The 17,893-nt window shown below is 46.0% G+C and overlaps 1 protein-coding gene across 6 annotated transcripts in view; it reads right to left on the bottom strand.

Moving 5' to 3' along the window:
- The window catches only part of TBC1D1 (TBC1 domain family member 1), a 228,621-nt gene that overhangs the window by 91,109 nt on the left and 119,619 nt on the right, over positions 1-17,893 (bottom strand). For all 6 annotated transcript variants that reach the window (XM_059382307.1, XM_059382343.1, XM_059382297.1 and 3 more), the window contains 4 exons: positions 16,133-16,224; positions 9,369-9,479; positions 2,869-2,997; positions 1,148-1,234 (listed from right to left, as the gene is read on the bottom strand). In XM_059382307.1, the coding sequence (XP_059238290.1) occupies positions 1,148-1,234; positions 2,869-2,997; positions 9,369-9,479; positions 16,133-16,224 (419 nt within the window). The remainder of the gene's footprint in view (positions 1-1,147; positions 1,235-2,868; positions 2,998-9,368; positions 9,480-16,132; positions 16,225-17,893) is intronic.

The following is a 17,893-nucleotide window of genomic DNA, read 5'->3' as shown; positions in this document are numbered from 1 at the left end:
CCCAGAGCACCCACGCCACCCTGGAGCTTGTCACAAATGCAGCATTCCAGCCCCCCCGCCCTGCCCCCAGCCTCCTGAGCCAGAGGCTGGATTTTTGCTGGAATCCCATTAACAGTAGGCCTGAGAACTTAAATTGCCCCTTCCAAGGCAATTTATCTCTCAAGGGGTCCACTGCAGGTGGTAGGAACAATCTTCTTGGTCGGCCACGAACATTTTTAAAATTAAAAAGAACCAAAGAGAACAGTGTGTGTCACAGGCTGTTTACGGTAAATACTGTTTGGGGCGATTTTAATTCTGGACGTGAGTGTGCACGTGTGTGTGTGTGTGTGTGTGTGTGTGATCGTGTCACAGTGTTAAATAAGTTTCTCACTGTTGGCCATGGTCTAAGCACTCTGGAAGCCACACGCCCAGGAGGAAACTCAGGAGAACTTCGGAGCTGTGTGGTCAAGAGACAGCTCCCCACAGCCTCCGTCTCTGGTGCGTCTGAAGTGGCTTTGGTAGCAGCAGGAAAGCTGGCCCCCCCCAGCACATACCCCAAACTCACTTCCTGGTGGCTAAAAAAAGTTGAGGCTGCTTAAATGTCTAGAAAGCAAGAAACAAGGACACGGACACAGGTTTGTTACCAAAGAGAACCACTGGCTTGCTCGTTACCATGAAGCAGTGCTTGGGAAGAGACCCAAGGGGCGAAGCTTAGTTGTCTGATTCATAAGATCAGTAATATTTAATCACGATCATAGAGCCAGCCGAAGTGTCAAAGTATTCAAGCTGCAAACTTCATGCAATTCACAAACCCACTTTGGAGATTTTCCTAATTTCAATTATTTTTCATACTGGCCAAGAAGCCCATTAGCTGTTTTGTGATAAATGACCTCCCAGGCTCTCAGGGATCTCAAACTGTGACCGTGCTTCTTTGTTTATGGAAGGGCCACTGCTTCGTGACGTGAGACTTTTCAGTCACAGAATTGCAAGACCCCTCCCCCTGCGCCAAGGATTCTCAGGCACCAAACTTGTCATGGCGAACGACGCGGGGCTCCCTGGGGTCCTTTTGTAAGCTGTGCAGGTAGCAGATGAACAGATGAGCAGAATAGCAAAACCACCTAAATGTTCCTGACTTCCTCAGGGGTCACAGAGAGGGAAATGTGCTTACTTTGCTCGTGTTCCTTAAAGTGCTAGATGTGGAGCTGTCCAGATCCAGACTGGCAGAGGGTTCCTGGAGGCCTCTGGCTTTGCTACCCTACAGAAAGGAAAGCAGTCAAGTTAGGATCCCCTAGGCTACTGCAAAGACGTCAGCTAGAAGCAGCTTGGTCTATTTAAACAGTCTCGGGGAAAATGGATCTACTGAGAAAAGGTGCAGAGCACATATGTGCATTAAGATAATCCACATTTCTGGGCGCCTGAGTGGTTCAGTGGGTTAAGCCACTGCTTTCAGCTCAGGTCATGATCCCAGAGTCCCGGGATCGAGTCCCACATCGGGCTCCCGGCTCCATGAGGAGTCTGCTTCTCCCTCTGACATTGTCCCCTCTCATGTTCTCTCTCGCTCTTTCTCAAATAAATAAACAAAATCCTTAAAAAGAAAAAAAGAAAAAGATAATCAACATTTCTGTTTGTTTGTTTTGTTTTTTTTTTAATAGCGAAACCACCTAAATGTTCCTGAGCACCATGCAAATGAGTCATTTGGCAGGGATGACGGGCAGGAAGGAGAGACAATCTGTCTCTGAAGAAAAGCAAGTGCTAAAGCAGGCAGGCTCAACACCTCTCTCCCGAGTCCCAAGCTGTCACCGCCCGGCAGCAACAGGACACTCAAACAACGTTCTACCTGCTCAGGAGTTCTCAAAGGTGGCCACCTGGTTTTATACATGGACTGTCATTAATTATCTCTAAGGATGTTGCAAAATTCTGAGAAACACCTTCAAACAAAATAAAATTCAACTAGAACAAAATTAAGCATGGTTCAAATGGAGTATATCATAAAATTAAAGAAAAAAATAAAAACAAAGAAACCCTGTAAGATATTTCAAGCTCCAGAAAGACGTGAAACTTTCAAAGAAAATCAAACTCTGATTTCTTAGACATGCCGTCAAAGGTCATCTCCACCCGCTGGGGTGGGGAGGACAGAGCACGAAATTTCTTAGGGAGCTCCTAGATCGGTTTCCTAAGGAAACCTATGTTTCCTTCACTCTTCCTGCAGAATGCAGTCTACAAACATGCCCATGAAGGGCCAGATACTAAATCTCCCAGGCTCTGGGGCCCATACGGTCTGTGGCAACTACTCTGCTCTGCACAAAAGCACACTAAGAATAGAGGCAAATGAATGCATACAGCTCTGTTTCCAAAACTTTATTTATAAAAACAGGAGGTGGGAAGCACTTGACCTGAGCACCACAGTTCACTGGCCAGCTGCAGAGAGGCCTAGACACATGCCAGCCATGGCCGACGGTGAATGGCTTTTGAAGCTGTGCTTGGTGGCACTTAGGGACGAGGGGACCCATGCTTTACTACATCTAATCTGTGCTCTTCACAGAGACTGGTCAATACCAGGCTTTGTAAGAGAATTTCTTTTAACCTAAGCCAAGTTAAAAACTGAAGTGTGGGTAACGTTGCTCTAAGACAGAGAAGACATTAAAAAGGTTTTTACGCTTCTGTACTTTATGACAAACACTGACGGCACAGAAGCAAAGAAACGAGGGCGCCCGGCTGGCCCCACTGGGAGAGCACGTGACTCCTGCTCTCAGGGTCATGAGGGTGAGCCCCACGATGAGTGTAGAGATTTCTTCAAAGGAAATATATTTTTTTAAAGGCAAGGAACTGAATCTTATGTTCTCTTAAAAACAGATTTTAACTTAGATTAGGAGAAATTATGCTACTTACCCGGGATAAAATACTTTCTAAAGACTCTGTTAGAGATCTCTTTGCTTTGTTTTTCAGCATATCGAGCCTAAATCGAGTGGCACTTGGAGGTAACTCACTTCCAATGTTCTCTGCTGTGATCTGGGAGGTCTAAAAAGTGAAACAATGAAAAGTTAAGTCAGTCACTCGCCACTTGCTGGCTCCTAGGAATGATCTCTAGGATGCATCTTTTTGACCCAGGCCACCATTCTGGCTCTGTGACCTCCTCTCACCGGCTCCTCGAAGGCATGGCTGCAAGTCCAGGAAACAATTTGCCTCCAAGTATTGCTCTGACCGCTCCAAACAAAACGAGGAAATGTACGTGGAAAGCACTCCGTTAACCAAGCTCAAGAGCTTGGGCTCTGCGGTCGGCATTAGAGTCGTGTCACTCACTCACAGGCCCTGGACAAGTTACTTCCTCTCTCCTCAGCTTGGGCCCTTCCTCTGTCAATTCAGACCCACCTCAGGACCTAATCCGAATGCCTTGTTGTGAGAGCAAACAGGTAATTTACCGTGTAAGCTCTGAGCAGAGCTGCTGGTGCCCAAGGTGGACAGCGTTAGCTCTGCCAAGCAGAGGGTAACTTGCATTTGGGGGAATTTCAGAGGTTGGAACAGATTAAATCAATCAACTGAAGAATCCACTCCATAACCCTAAGTCGATCCCTTCATCACTTTCTGTGGATTCTGTCTTCTCCACTTCTGCCTCTGCCCCACCTAAGGCTTCCCTCACCCCTTCCCCAGTAACCACGCTTGCCCCCCCCTCACTGACCAAGACAACACATGCATCTGCACCCCCGCCCCCCAGCTCTGGCCAAGCGCACATGCACGAGTTGAGAGCAGCAAGGAGCCCCGGACGGCAGCTAAGTGTCACAACTGCTGACGTGTATTGAGTGTCGGGTATATTCTCGGGGCTTTAACGTGTGTTGGTTCATTCTGAAGCTCAGAAGCGGCCCCGTGAGGAAAGCTCCCGTGTGTCCTCAGTCTGCAGGTGGAGGAGCTGAGGGACGGCAGGTGAAGACCTGTCCCAGGCCACAGAGCTGGGGAGCCGTGGAAAAGCATCTCTTAGCTACTGTTGCCCGTGTTTAACGGAACACGGTGCAGACCTCTTGGACGCGTCCTGGAAGCACCCTCTGTTTTCCAGCCACACAAACAGCCCTGCTCCTGAACGTGGTGTTCGTCAACTCGTCCCGTGTACCTTCACATACGTGTACGTATCCGTAAAACCCACATGATAGACTACATGTAGCTGAAGCTTTAAATGAACCAATCACCCTGTAATACCCTCCCATAACTACCTTGTGTCTTTCAATGAAGTTTTTGAGATTCGTCTATGTTGACAAATGTTCTTTGATTCACTCACTCTAATTAGAGTGCAGTAGTTCACTGGATGACAACATAATTTGTTCATGTTCCTGTGCTTAAATACAGATTCCATTGTGCTTTTACAAAGGCGACTGGGCTCATCTCTCCCAAACATCGCTCCTTAGCACATAGGTGAAAGTTTTTGCAAGGCAAATAATTAGAAATGGCCTTGCCAGGTCACCAGGTCTGTGTGTCTTCCCATGGGCCAGACACTGTCAAGTTTTTCTCCCCTAAATGATACTAATTCATAGTCACAATTCTCCTGTACATGGCATGGTCAGACTTTTCCATTTTTGTCCATTTGGTGGGTATATGTAGTCTTTTGTCTTCCCCTGATTCCTATGTGACTAGGCATTTTTTATTTTATTTAGCTACTTGATGGTTACAGATATCATGTCTTCTTTGAAATGATGAATTCTTTTTTCAAGGCAAAAAAAGAGAAAGAAAAAGCCCTGGTAAGATCTACCTTTTGCCTTCATGCGGTCATCAGAGTTTTATTTCTGTGAGAACTAGAACATTCATTAAGAGAATGACAACCTGCTTAGAAACTCCTTCGAGGGAGACCGTCATTTATCTTTGTGTTTTCACAGAGTATACTGAGCCTGCTCTGGACACTTTGCACTTGCTTGCTGGAGGAGGAGTGAGTGAACAAGGATCACCGGGCAGGCCTGTGGGAAACATGTACCCAAAGCAACAGACTTACACAGCAGACACCGGCTAAGTGCCAGCCCCGGCAGGCTCCGCGGGAGGTGCCTTCCTCATTGTCGTTGGGACCCACACAGGGCCCTCAGGGGCTGCCTGGGACTCGCCCACTGTCAGTTCTCCCACATAGTTAAGAAGTCGTGGGCTTGCTTTCAAGCCCCACACAAGTTTCCATAAAGTAGAAGCATTTTGAATGGACCGTTTGGATATATAAAGAAAACACTGGCTAGAAGACCAGTAGCACACAGCAGAAAGTATATACAAGAAAAACTGCACTTCTGTTTTGAAACCAGACCACAAGAATGTCCCTGAGTTCAAAGCTCCGTCCGCTCTCCTCTGCCACCTAACAAGATGCTTTTCCAGGTCTACAATTCTAATATAATTAGAAAATAATTCATGTTTAGAAAGTATATTCCTTGTTTATTTTAAAATAAGCATCTAGATGTTTCTCCTTCAAAGATGATGCTGGTTCTTCAATAAATTTCCAATTTGGGGAGCTAGAGTGATTTGCACCGCGGTCATCACACTGCCCAGCCCATGACGGACAGGGGAATTCTGTGCACGGGAGTCTGGAGCCAAGTTTTCAATTCTGCGGCTACAGTGACGTTCTCGGTCAGAATCCACCATCCCATGGCGCCACAGCAGCCTTATTTGTAACCATGAGCACCGTTAAGTAGCCGAGGTGTCCACCCCAAGGAGGATGGGAGAATTTGTGGGGCCGCCCATGGAACAAAAAGGAACAAATGACTCCTCCACGCAACAGCATGAACAAGGACACGAACAGGCTAAGTGAAAGAAGCCAGAGCTGAACGAGTACAGACTCTCTGATTCCGTCGGCAGAAGTTCTAGAACAGGCAAGATTAATCTATGGTATAAACAATCAAAACTGTGGTTGCCTGCAGGAGGGGTGGTGCGGACCGGCAGAGGTATGGGGGTACACTCCAGGGTGAAAAAGGACGCTCTCTGTCTTGATGGGGCCTGGGCCACCCACACGTATGAAGATCTCAAAACTCAACAAGCAGGACACTCCAGATCTGTGAAACTTACAGGATGCCAATCTCCAAAAATGACTGTGAACTACAGCTAACTGTATCACGCTGAAGTGTGTAGGAATAAAGGGTGCTGGTATCCAAAAGTTACAAGTCATCCCAAAAAAAGGCGAAATAAGAGATGGACGGATATATGGGAATGCAAATATTGCAGAATGCTACAAATGGTATAATCTGGATGGTGGGCATATGAATGCTCACTGTGTGTTTCCTCCAACTTTTCTACATGATTGAAAATTTTTCAAAATAAAATGTCAGAAAAAACTCCTCTATTGGAAAATGGACCCAGGCAAATCGGTGAGTGGTTATATAACATTAGATTTTGTTAGGTAAGCTCCTAAAAAGCACAGTGATTAAAATATCACCCTCGGGGGGCGCCTGGGTGGCTCAGTGGGTTAAAGCCTTTGCCTTAGGTTCAGGTCATGGTCCCAGGGACCTGGGATAGAGCCCCACATCGGGCTTTCTACTCGGCAGGGAGCCTGCTTCCCTCTCTCTCTGCCTGCCTCTCTGCCTACTTGTGATCTCTGTCTGTCAAATAAATAAACAAACTCTTAAAAAAAAAAAAAAAAAAAGATACCGCCCCCGGACCTGTGACACGGGCTGCCGTTCCTACACGCACTGCTTGACCTCTTCCCCAGATTCCCAACTCCAACAATGGTATTACACCACCTGCCTTGAAAAAGTTGTAGAAAAACTGGAATCGCTCATGCAAAAAATTCAAACTCTGGTACGTGGCAAATATTAAGTGACAGCTGATTCAATATTCTTAATTTTTTGCACCAGCTCTATCCAGACAAGTAGAAACAATATGTCCGCTGACTAAAATGTGACACTTTTCTAACTTTATTACTTTACAGGTCTTTGCCCAAAGCGATTCTTTGTTTCCCATAAGAACAAAATATCTTTCCGTTTTTCTATTTTATAAAAAAATGGCTCCTCTGACAGCTAGCCAACGCTGTCATTTTAGTCTTTGGAAAGCACGTACAGCATCACCACTGGCTGGGAGCAGTGCAGCCCTGAGTCTGTGCTCAGCGTCTTCTGAACACTCGAAGGCCAGAGGGCCACAGAAGTTCACTGCCAAAACCATGGTCCTACTCTCCAAGTCAAGTCGTAACACTATCCAAAGGCTATGGGAATTTTCAGGTGCAACAAGAATGGAATTGACATTCATGTAGTTAAACTATCTGGGAGCAGAAAAGGAGAGCAGGAATTGACTGGTGAATCTCAAAGCGTCATCTGACCCATCTAAAAGCAACAGTGGCTCTGAAAAGCCCGATCCTCAGAGCTTGAGCGGGTGTGCAGTCCCTAACCACAACTGGGGATCAGAGCAACTTCTTTACAGTCACAAACAGGAGCCTGCTGGGTAACTAAAGGTTTAGAAACCTCTAGAGAAAGCACTGGAAACTCTGCTTTGTGAGGCTTGGACGCTGTGACTTAAATTCTCAAGTGGAAAAAAAAAATTAAATATACTTCACTGGGCTAAACGACGCCCAAATCATATCTGTTCCCTAAATATCGGTTTGTGCTTAGGTCAAAACTTTCCATCCAGCATAAATGTTTTATTCCCCTCTAGCAATTATAAATCATTTCAAAATTGTCAATTTCCTGTTGGGAAAAGTTAGGGAAGAAAATTACAACAGGACAAAACTATTAATGGCACAAGAGGGGAAAAAAAAAAAAAAAAACCAAAAGGAGTGGAAACAAGAAAAGTAAGAAGTTGAAAAGCAACAGCGAATTCACTGTCAGGAGGGCTGGGTGGCCCACCTGAGTGAACAGGAGAACACAGAAACCCCACACTGTCATGGGAGTGGAGGGATGGGAACCGATAGAGGCCAGACGCGCACAGACACAATGCACAGGTGTTAGGGTCCCTACTAAGACACACTATGGCTGGCCAAGGAGACGAAAAACAACGTCAGACACTGTACTTGAGCGCTGTGAACTCAGGAAAGGTACTTGACTGCCACTGTCAACTGTAAGGTAGAAATCTGGGGAGAATAAAACTGCATCATGGTTAAGTGACCAGAAAAGCAGAGATATTTACAGGGAGGGGGCTCGCCACTGAGCACTAAAGCCCCTGTAGAACAGGGCAGTTAGGCATTTTATAAAAAGGCAACCTGGGCACCTGGCAGCTCGATCGGTTAAGTGCCCAACTCCTGGTCTCGGCTCAGGTCACGATCTCATAGTTGTGAGACGGAGCCCCATGTCAGGCTCTGTGCTGGGCGTGGAGCCTGCTTAAGATTCTCTCTCTCCCTCTGCCCCTTCCCTACCTTTCCAATCTCTCTCTCTCTCTCAATCTCTCCTCTCTCTTCCCCTTAATCCCTCTCAAAAAACAAACAAACAAAAAAGACTGGGGTGCCTGGGTGACTCAGTTAGTTAAGTGACTGCCTTCGGCTCAGGTCATGATCCCAGGGTGCTGGGATCGAATCCCATGTTGGGCTCCCTGCTCAGCAGGGAACCTTCTTCTCCCTCTGCCCTCTGCCCCCTCATGCTCTATGTCCAATAATACAAAATAACATCCTAAAAAAAAACAAAAACAACAACAAACAAAAAAAACCCATATACTTTTGGAAAATTAAGGAATTTTTTGAACATCTTTCAGTGATGTTTTCCTAGATTTTCTGACCTACAAGGAACTTAATTACAAAATGCACATTGAAGTTCCACTGGTTATCGTGAGTTGACTTAAGAGAGTCTGACAGACATAAGAACATAATCTGTGATACCACGTGCACGGAATCCCAGACTCGGAGCTCTTCAAAGAACAGACCAGCAGCAAGCCCCAGCTTCGGACACAGCACCCCGAGACAGAAAAGTTGAACAATGTTTGTGGCCAGAAGAGGAAGGCAAGCTGACTCCGGACCTCTACCACACAGAACAGAATTAATGCTGGTTCACTATGTGGCCAGCATGTAAGCCAGGCTCTCTAACACTGGACCTGATGGGTCAGGGGCGCTACCTTACATCCTTGTAGTACTGACATTCCAGGGAACCTCCAGGCTCTTTAGGAATTCTGAAGGCAGAGAGGCAAGGTCATTCCCGTTTTCCCCCGGGGAGAGAGGGGAGATGACCCAGACAGGCTCCCTGCAGGTCAAGTAGCGGGAGTATCTGCTCTTAAACCTCATTCTCGCAGCTCTACACCTGCCCTCTGCTGGGAGAGCCTGCTCCGCCCCCACCCCCAGGGTGCTGATGCCAACTTCCCTCCCTGCCTCCAAACACAGTCTAAATATTTCCAAATTTCCCCTATGTGTGCAACAAGTAAAATAATACATAGGGAGAAAAAGAGTTTCAGAACTTGAGAAAATCCTCAAGATTCCATTTTACCCAGCGTCCTGGTAAAATTTTAAAAAGAGGAAAAAAATCCCATACCTGCTTTACCTCCCCAATGTGGACATGACCTTTTTGTTTCTCTTCGTATAAACATCTTAGGAAAGAAATAATCAATTCATTCTCTCGCTGTTCACTTCTTGGTCTTGATTTCTTAAAAAGAAAGAAAGAAAGAATACATTTATTTTTAGTTGTCAAAAAAACTGCTAAACCATGCCTTCGAAAATGCTAACAGCTTCCATCCGCCCATTATAATGGGTGCTTTTACCCAATCACCTCACTAGGGGGCACCAACGATCCTAGCTAGACAGGAACACCAGTCTTGAAATGGGACAATGTGGAGCCCGGTGAGCCAGATTCAGCTTTTGACCTCTGATGTCCTTATACCTAAATTAAATAGTTCACATCAGAAGCACAAATATTTAATAAATAAGTTGTCAACAAGAAAAGAATAAAATCAGTGTAAACATCCAGAGGTCAAGAGCCACAGTGGCTAGCTACAAGTTTATAAACTTTTCAGGCTAGGGAACTGGAAAGGAAAAGAGCAAGTGGCTCAGGATCATGGTCCCACACAGCCAATGTGTTGGTCAACATGAAGCACTTAGTGCAAGCCCCTCAAGGTATAAACTTGCACGCTATATTTCATGGCACTGAGTCACTTTTCTTTTTCCCTTCTTTTTTAAGGAAATTCTCCCTGCATCTTTTACTTTCCAGACAGTGAGTGGCAAAGCACACTGAACCAGAAATCAGGATACATAGGTCCTGGATACTGCCTGTGAGTGTGACCAAAGGCGAGTCATTGCAACCTTAGCTTCATCATCTGTCCAGAGAAAGATTATGCACCAAATAAACTCCAAGGTCCCAAATTCTTTGATCTAAAACATCAGGGTTCATTTTTAGAAGACCATTGTAATTTAATGTATCATTTTCTTAGAAAAATTAAGAGAAAAGTTATTCTGAAGACATGCAAAATTGCTAGTCTATAAACCTTGAAAATACGGGTTTTTGAAGATTTTGTTTGAGAGAGAGAGAGAACACGAGCAGGGGGACGAGAGGAAGAAGAAGCAGACTCCGCGCTGAGAAGAGAGGCCGCCAGTCAGCGGGTAGCGTGCGAGCCCTAGGACCCCGGGATCATGATCTGAGTTGAAGGCAGTCACTTAACCAACTGAGCCACCCAGGCGCCTTGAAAATATGTGTTTTTCATAATGGGTGATTATCCATTTTCCTGCTCCCCACTCCCATTCCAAACCTGCAGCCTGCCCTTCAGAACAAAGGTGGTAATAAATGAGTCAACTTTACAGACATCCAGTCTGGATCAAGGCCACTCCTGGAAACCTCCTCCCTGAGCTAACCTAGAAAACATGATTTCACCCTGCGTGTCGCAGGTTTTGGAAGCAAAGGTGACACTAACCCAGACCTTCTGGTATTCCTGCTCTTTAAAAAAAGATAATTTGAAATGATAAGTTGTTCCTCCTATGACTCAAGGAAAAGATAGTAAATGATTAGAACGGGTTGTTTTCACTGGGGACTTCCTGTTCTTTAAATTTCAGATTTCAGGACTGAATATCCTAGAACAGATGCTCTCAATCTCGATTCCAAGCCGCAAACCTCGATGTTATGAAGTTTTACACGTTTTATGTAACAAGTGCATTTTTCCAAAGAAAGTTCCTATTAGATCTTCAAGAAAGGAGAGGATAGTCATGCACCACAGTCCCAACTTCGCACTGAGCACCTCAAGGAGGTGACACACACACTGTGAGACTATACGCCCAGGAGGCAAAAGGCACACTCGTTCACTGCTGGTGGGACTGCACAATGACCAGCCACCGCGGGGGCCAGTTTGACAGCTTCTTATGAAACCAACCATGCTCTTACCACGCGATCCAGCAAATCACACTGCTTCAAGTTTTCCCAAAGGAATGGAAAATTTACGTCCATACTAAAACCAACACACAAATGTTTATAGCAGTTTTATTTATAACTGCCGAAACTTACGAGCAACCCAGATGTCCTACGACAGAGAATAAACAAATTGTGACACGTCCATAAAATGGAATATTAGGGGCACCTGCGTGGCCCAGGCTGTTCAGCATCTACCTGTCTAGGGCTCAGGTCATGACCCCAGGGTCCTGGGATGGAGCCCAGTGTCGGGCTCCCTGCACAGCGGGGAGGGAGTCTGCTTCTTCCTCTGCCTCTGCTCCTCTCCCTGATTGCACCCTCTCTCTCAAATGAATAAATAAAGTATTTTAAAAAATGGGTGATTATTCAGCACTAAAATAAAAAGAACTATCGTGCCATGAAAAGACATGGAGGAACTTGAAATGAATTTTGTTAAGTAAAAGCCAATCCCCTGCACGCTGTATGATCCCAACTGTATGACATTCTGGAAAAGGCAAAACTATGGAGAAAGTAACAGATGAGCCTGGGGTTTGCTGGAGGGGGAGGAATGAACTGAAGGGACAGAGAGGAGTTTGAGGGGAGTGAAAAACAATTCTGCTGATCCTGTAATCGTGGGTACATGCCATTATGCATTTGTTAGAACCCACAGAATGTACAACAGTAAAAGCTAACCCTAATGTCAACTATGGACTTCAATTACTAAAAATGTATCAATAGGGGCTAACCAGTAGTAACAAATGTTCCACACTAAGGCGCAATGTTAATCATAGGGAAAAGCGGCCTAAGGGTAAGGGTGGGCTGTGGGCAGTCATATGGGGACTCTATATTTTCTACCCACTTTTTCTACAAAACTAAAAGAGCTGTAAAAAAAAATAAAGTCTATTTTTTTTTTAAGTCTAAGAAAGAGGAGCATACGGGAATTAGGGGAGGCCTCTGAACAGACACCCAAGAGTTAGAACCATTCCTTCGTCCATAACAATTAAATATTTGGGGCTGTTCTCACAGGAAAATGTGTATTTTTCTTAGAGAAACTGTGCACTTGCTTATTTCAAAGTCTCAAAAAAGGCTAAAAATGCAGGAATAAGAGAAAGACACTTTCTTTTCCTCAAAACACAGAAGGAAGTTCAGATGGACAGAAAATGAGACAAAGGAGCACCACGTATTGTCACAGGCAGAGGAACGGAGGCAGAGGAAGACAAACATCATGAGGTCGTGAAACATCAGAGGAAAGTCACTAAGTTCAGAAATCCATATCCACGATGTCCTACAATGTCAAAAAATAAATCCTTCCTTAAAATAACTAAAAGGTGATTGTGGCTACTCTTCTACTGAGTTCAAATGATTAGCAAGGTGTCTCACCACCCTCCACGTGGCAACTCACCCCTTTGTACGGGTGATTTGATTTTATAAACACTCATTAGTGAGAGAGACAAGTCTGAGGAAAGTGATGGGGAATCCAGTTTGGACAGCATCACTTTGCAGTTAAAAATGAACTTGCTTGTAAAAAATCAATCCTGTTGGGGCGCCTGGGTGGCTCGGTGGGTTAAAGCCTCTGCCTTTGGCGCAGGTCATGATCCCAGGGTCCTGGGATCAAGCCCCGCATCCGCATCCGGGCTCTCTGCTCAGCCGGGAGCCTGTTCACCCCTCTCTCTCTGCCTGCCTCTCTGCCTACTTGTGATCTCTGTCAAATAAATAAAATCTTAAAAAAAAAAAATCAATCCTACGGTGTCAGAAGTCAGGACTGTCGGTCCCTGGGGGTAATACCAGTGGGGGAGGGAGGGGGAGGAGCTGGAAATGCTCTATTTCTTAATCTTCGGGCTGGCTGGCTGCATAGGAGTATTCATCTTATAAAAATTCGCTGAAATACACATACCACTGATCTGAGCGCTTTTCTCCTATTAGATTTCATTTAAACAACTACAAAACAACTGATTGCCTGTTAAAAGTAACAAAGCCAATTCTGCCACAGGCTTCTTGACCTTATTTCTATGAGAAGGCCTATGAGGTGGACATCAGAGGGACTGAAAACCGAATTCCCAGCGCGGACTGATGAGTACCAGAATGCTGAGAGTCCACAGACTTCGGCCGGTGCTACTTGAAATGGCAATGCTCACTTGGACACTGCTTTATGACATCTTCTTACAAAGTTATAACCAAATCTTAGAGGAAATAATTTTAAAGCCATGGAAAATCCAACAAAGTTGATATTCTTCACAAAGTTGGGGAGGGGGAGTCCCTCTATTAATCCTTAAAACTTCTGAAAAATCATATTCTTTAATCCATCACTGACCCCCCCACTGAGTATGAATCGACTTGTTTTATCTACTCAGTATTGGTTCAGCCATTCCCTGAAATACCTTCATTCAGCAGGACAGAGCTGGACTTGTGAGGCGTCTCCTTTGCTAGCTAGCCCTACTTGGACTGGAAAGCACTGCAGGGGACCAACCACCGGAAGCCCTGGGCCGCCTGCATGGTGAGATGTGCCTGAAGACGGTGCATTTCAGAAGGTCATCAATTAAACAATGGCTGTGAAGTGTCACAAGTCCCCCAACAGAAGGGCTCACAGGCCCTCAGGCTCATCAGGCACCAAGTTCTCTCAGCATTCTCAAAGTCAGCTTGCATGTGGCAACAACAACCTCCTGCAACACGTGCAGAGCCCCCACGGGTTTCTACTCTTGGTGTCCTGTGTGGTCTGCCCTTGTTTCTCTGCATTAAGCATTTACAAAAACACTGATTATGTATTCTTTAAGTAATTACGTACCATTCATTTCAACCATAATTACATTTGTCTTATGAAGGTCTGCCCTTGGAGAACTCTTCAGAGATAAATTACCCTCCAGGAAAACTGTACAAAGGAACTTATTAACCTTCCTGTTTACAAAAGGGGTCCTGACACTGCAAAGCCACCTTTCTATGATCTGTTTGAAAGGTATAATTTGCAAACACATTAGCAGGCGCTCCTACCTAGAAAGAAACTTGGTTTATAAAATGTTTTATAAGAACCAAGAAGGGGGGGGGGGTGCCTGGGTGGCTCAGTCATTAAGCATCTGCCTTCAGCTCAGGTGATGATCCCAGGCTCCTGGGATCAAGTCCTACATTGGGCTCCCTGCTCCGCGGGAAGCCTGCTTCTCCCTCATAAATTCTCTTTTTAAAAAAATTCCTCTAACAACAACAGCAAACAAAACAAAACCAAGAATGGCCATTGAAAATAATTCAGTGAAACCCCCAAGCCATTAGAAGAAGATATCCATGTCAAATTGTATCTCATAAGGAGGAACTGCGCTTACAATGATGGAGGACAGAGTAAGCGTTGGCTTTTCACACCCAGTGTCACTTCCCTTTGGTCTTCAAGCCAATCGAGTTACAGAGCCTTCTAGAACAACACACAGGGGCCCCAAGATATGGACTGCATGCATTTACAAATAACAGGGAAAAAAAATAAAACACAACCCTGTATCATCACTTTTCTCTAAAAAGTCTCTTGTCCATAATGCACCGGTTGTCTAAAAATTTAAACGGGTCAAAGGGAATCTCAGAATCACATCCGTTAGGAATTTCTCACTGCCAAAGAACACTTATTGCTGACACTGAGTCATCGCACTGTTTTGGGATGGCTACACAGTGCTGTCTGAATAAAAGATGAAACACACGTTAGGGGAGGAATGTGCATCTTCTGAGCTTGCGGCAAAGATGTTCCCCAAAGTGGCTCGCTAACACTGGACCATCAAGCAGATCGGCATCCAGGGCAAAGGTCCGGCCTCCACCGTAAACGCATTTAGAGTCAAAAGCAAACTGCCCACGCATTTATGAATTCCAAGTACAAATCGCACTAAGGTTTTCTGAGTACTCTCTAACTCAGAACTCTAAAGATCCTTTAAGTAAAAACAAAGTAGCCTGTTTCAAGTTGATTCAGAAGCAAACAAGAAAAAAGGAAAAAAAAAAAAAAAAGGCAATTGGAAACTGTGAAAACTACAATCTAAGCCACTTGTGAAACTGAAAAACCTTCCATTGCTTTCCTTCTCCGAACATGTGTCACTCCTGCCAGAAAACGGGCCAGGGGCCGGTGTGTACGGCCCCGCGCCAGTGAGGAGGCCGAGAGAACTCGCCATCCACAGCTGTCATCCTTCTAGATTGGGCTGATGACTCCTCTGCAGTACCCCTGCCACTCCCCTCCCCACAAAAAAAGATATTCTTAGTCCTGATGTGCTCTCCTCCCTACAGAAGTGCCAGGAAACCTCAGAAGATGCCCCTTGGCCAGAGTGGACATGAAATCTGTGATGAGCTCACTAAAGATTCATAATGAACACAGTCCAGGCATGCCGGCACACGCAGCATCGTTTCCCGAGCTACATGGCCTCTGCGTGTGAGAACAAGAGAGAGTTTCCAGTCAGCAACGAGCCTGGCTCTGGTTTTGTATTTTGTTTTTATATTTAGGCTTGATACATAGTTGTAAGTAGGTAACATTATCTGCATTCCTTTCCAACACTGAGGACGAAGGGAGAAACAGTGAGTGACCAAGCTTACGTAGGAAATCCTATCTCTGCCCACTCCCACACTTTGGGACTGGAACCCCAAGCAGGAATGGGCTGGCAGAGGTGTCCTGGGGAGCAAAGGAATGCTCGGGGACCAAAGTCCACGTCATCTTTCTCCTGGGTGGCAGGCTCTTTCCACTCAGCAATTTCCTTTTTCTCATCCCAAAATATTCTTTAAGGCAGGACTTCTCCGGGTTAGTCACATTCACCATGAAAACCAAGACCCGGTGGGAGTCTGCATCTGACCTGGCTCCTGCCCGGGGCTGGTGAGCCTGAACCAGGAGGAACCAGGTCTGCTTCCTCCCAGCTGGGATCATCTCACAGATAAGCTGCTCAGCTCTGCTTTAAGTTTAGCAATTAGAAACTCGTGCCTACCTGAACCTCCTCAAAAATAGTTGCTTGCTCCTGATTACTTAATGTCGTCAGGTGCTTCTGGAGCTCTAGTTTGGTTTTGGAAGAATTCATTCCTGTTAAGAAAAAAAAAAGAGAGAGAGAGACATGAAAACACACATGGAGAAGTCACAAGGTAGAGTAGAACTTCCGACTCGGGCTTTTCACGTCCTTACGTACTCCAGGCTTCCAAAGTTTTCCGGACATTCTACTCAGTCATAACGTTCGTGATGGCAATGATGACAGCTAACATTTTTTAGCTGAGTCCTCACGTGCCAGGCACAGTCTTAGATACCAGGCCTGCCTCAGTTAACACTGAGACGATCAAGTTAGCCCCATTTTACACTTGAGGAAACCGAGACCCAGAGAGCTGATGTGATCGCCAAAAGACCACCACGCTGGACCCCATCTCAGGCCTCTGCGGTTCCGAATTTTCTTTTTTCCACCATTCTGTGTTAGAACACCTCGTACAATCAGAACACTGTCTGCATCAGTACTTATATACAAACTAGACCACTCAAGGGAAAACATCTGCTGCCCTATCATGTTTTCCTCCACAGTCGGCTCCCTGCAGACTGATTCACGAAGCTACCCACCTTCGTTTTAGCACCACTTGCTTCTTACTAGTCTAAGCCCATCTAATTACCATTAAGGGAGGATTTTGAGGAAAAGTTACATAGTCACGATATAGTGCCAACAAGAAACTGATGCTTCAGAAAGTTGTTTCTTCACACAAACAGGGCTTAGATCCTGTTTTGCCTTTTCCTGGTGCCAGAGAGAAATGTTATGCCTGCCGAGAAGATTCAGAATGGAAGCGTTTGCTGAGCAGACTACAGTGGGAGCACTGTCGCCGGGCACTTTCATTCCGAGGGCGGCTCTCAGCTCACGCACCTGCTGCACATCCTCCTGTCCCGGGGCAGGTGCCAGGCTGCACTCTACCCCGAGAACACTGGGAATGCATCTGCATGGCTGAGTGTGGCCAGGAGGGGCCGCCTCTCAAGTCTGGACCTGGGACATGGAAATCAAGCCTATTTTTACAGAGGTGGCATCACTGAGGTCCAGAGAAGCCAGGTGACTCTCCAAAGTCAGGAGGCTGATGAGCCGCCACCTCCCCACAGCCCCGGACCCCTGGTGGACGCAGAGCCCCCACCCTGCTCACAGCTCTGCTGGGCCCATCTCAGCTTCCAGGACATCCACCCTCCCGGCAGCCCCCACCTCCCTTTATTTTTTGCCAAGAAAATCATATAAAAATAAAAGCCAACACTTCTGGAGTGGCTGGTCTGCCACCACACTGAGCACTATGTGCATCCCCTCAACCCTCAAAACAATCTGAGTGGGCACCATTCTTAGCAATTCCAATGTATATATGAAGAAACTGAGGCACAGGCAAAGTCCAGTATTTTGTCCTAGGTCATCGGCTAAGTGAGGGACAGAGTTAGACTCTGAACGAGGTCCATTTCCCTCCACCGACAGCTCTTGAACTCTCCGCTGCCTCCCTTTCCCAGAGAGTCCGGTCGCCCGACCCACAGGTGGCTTCCGTACTACCGTGACTGCAGAGGCGGTGACAGTGCCAAAAAGACAGCTGGCTTCTGCCAGAACGCAATTCAGGTACTCTTCCAGCAAGCTAGCAGGTCAGACAAGCCAGGGAAACAGAGGGGTGGTTTTTTATTGCACTACTTAAATATTGACTCAAAAGAGTGTTTAAGGGGCGCCTGGGTGGTTCAGTGGGTTGAAGCCTCTGCCTTC

Source organism: Mustela nigripes, chromosome 1 (assembly GCF_022355385.1).
Source record: "Mustela nigripes isolate SB6536 chromosome 1, MUSNIG.SB6536, whole genome shotgun sequence".
Taxonomy (NCBI): domain Eukaryota; kingdom Metazoa; phylum Chordata; class Mammalia; order Carnivora; family Mustelidae; genus Mustela; species Mustela nigripes.
This window is presented reverse-complemented; position numbering and strand designations above follow the sequence as displayed.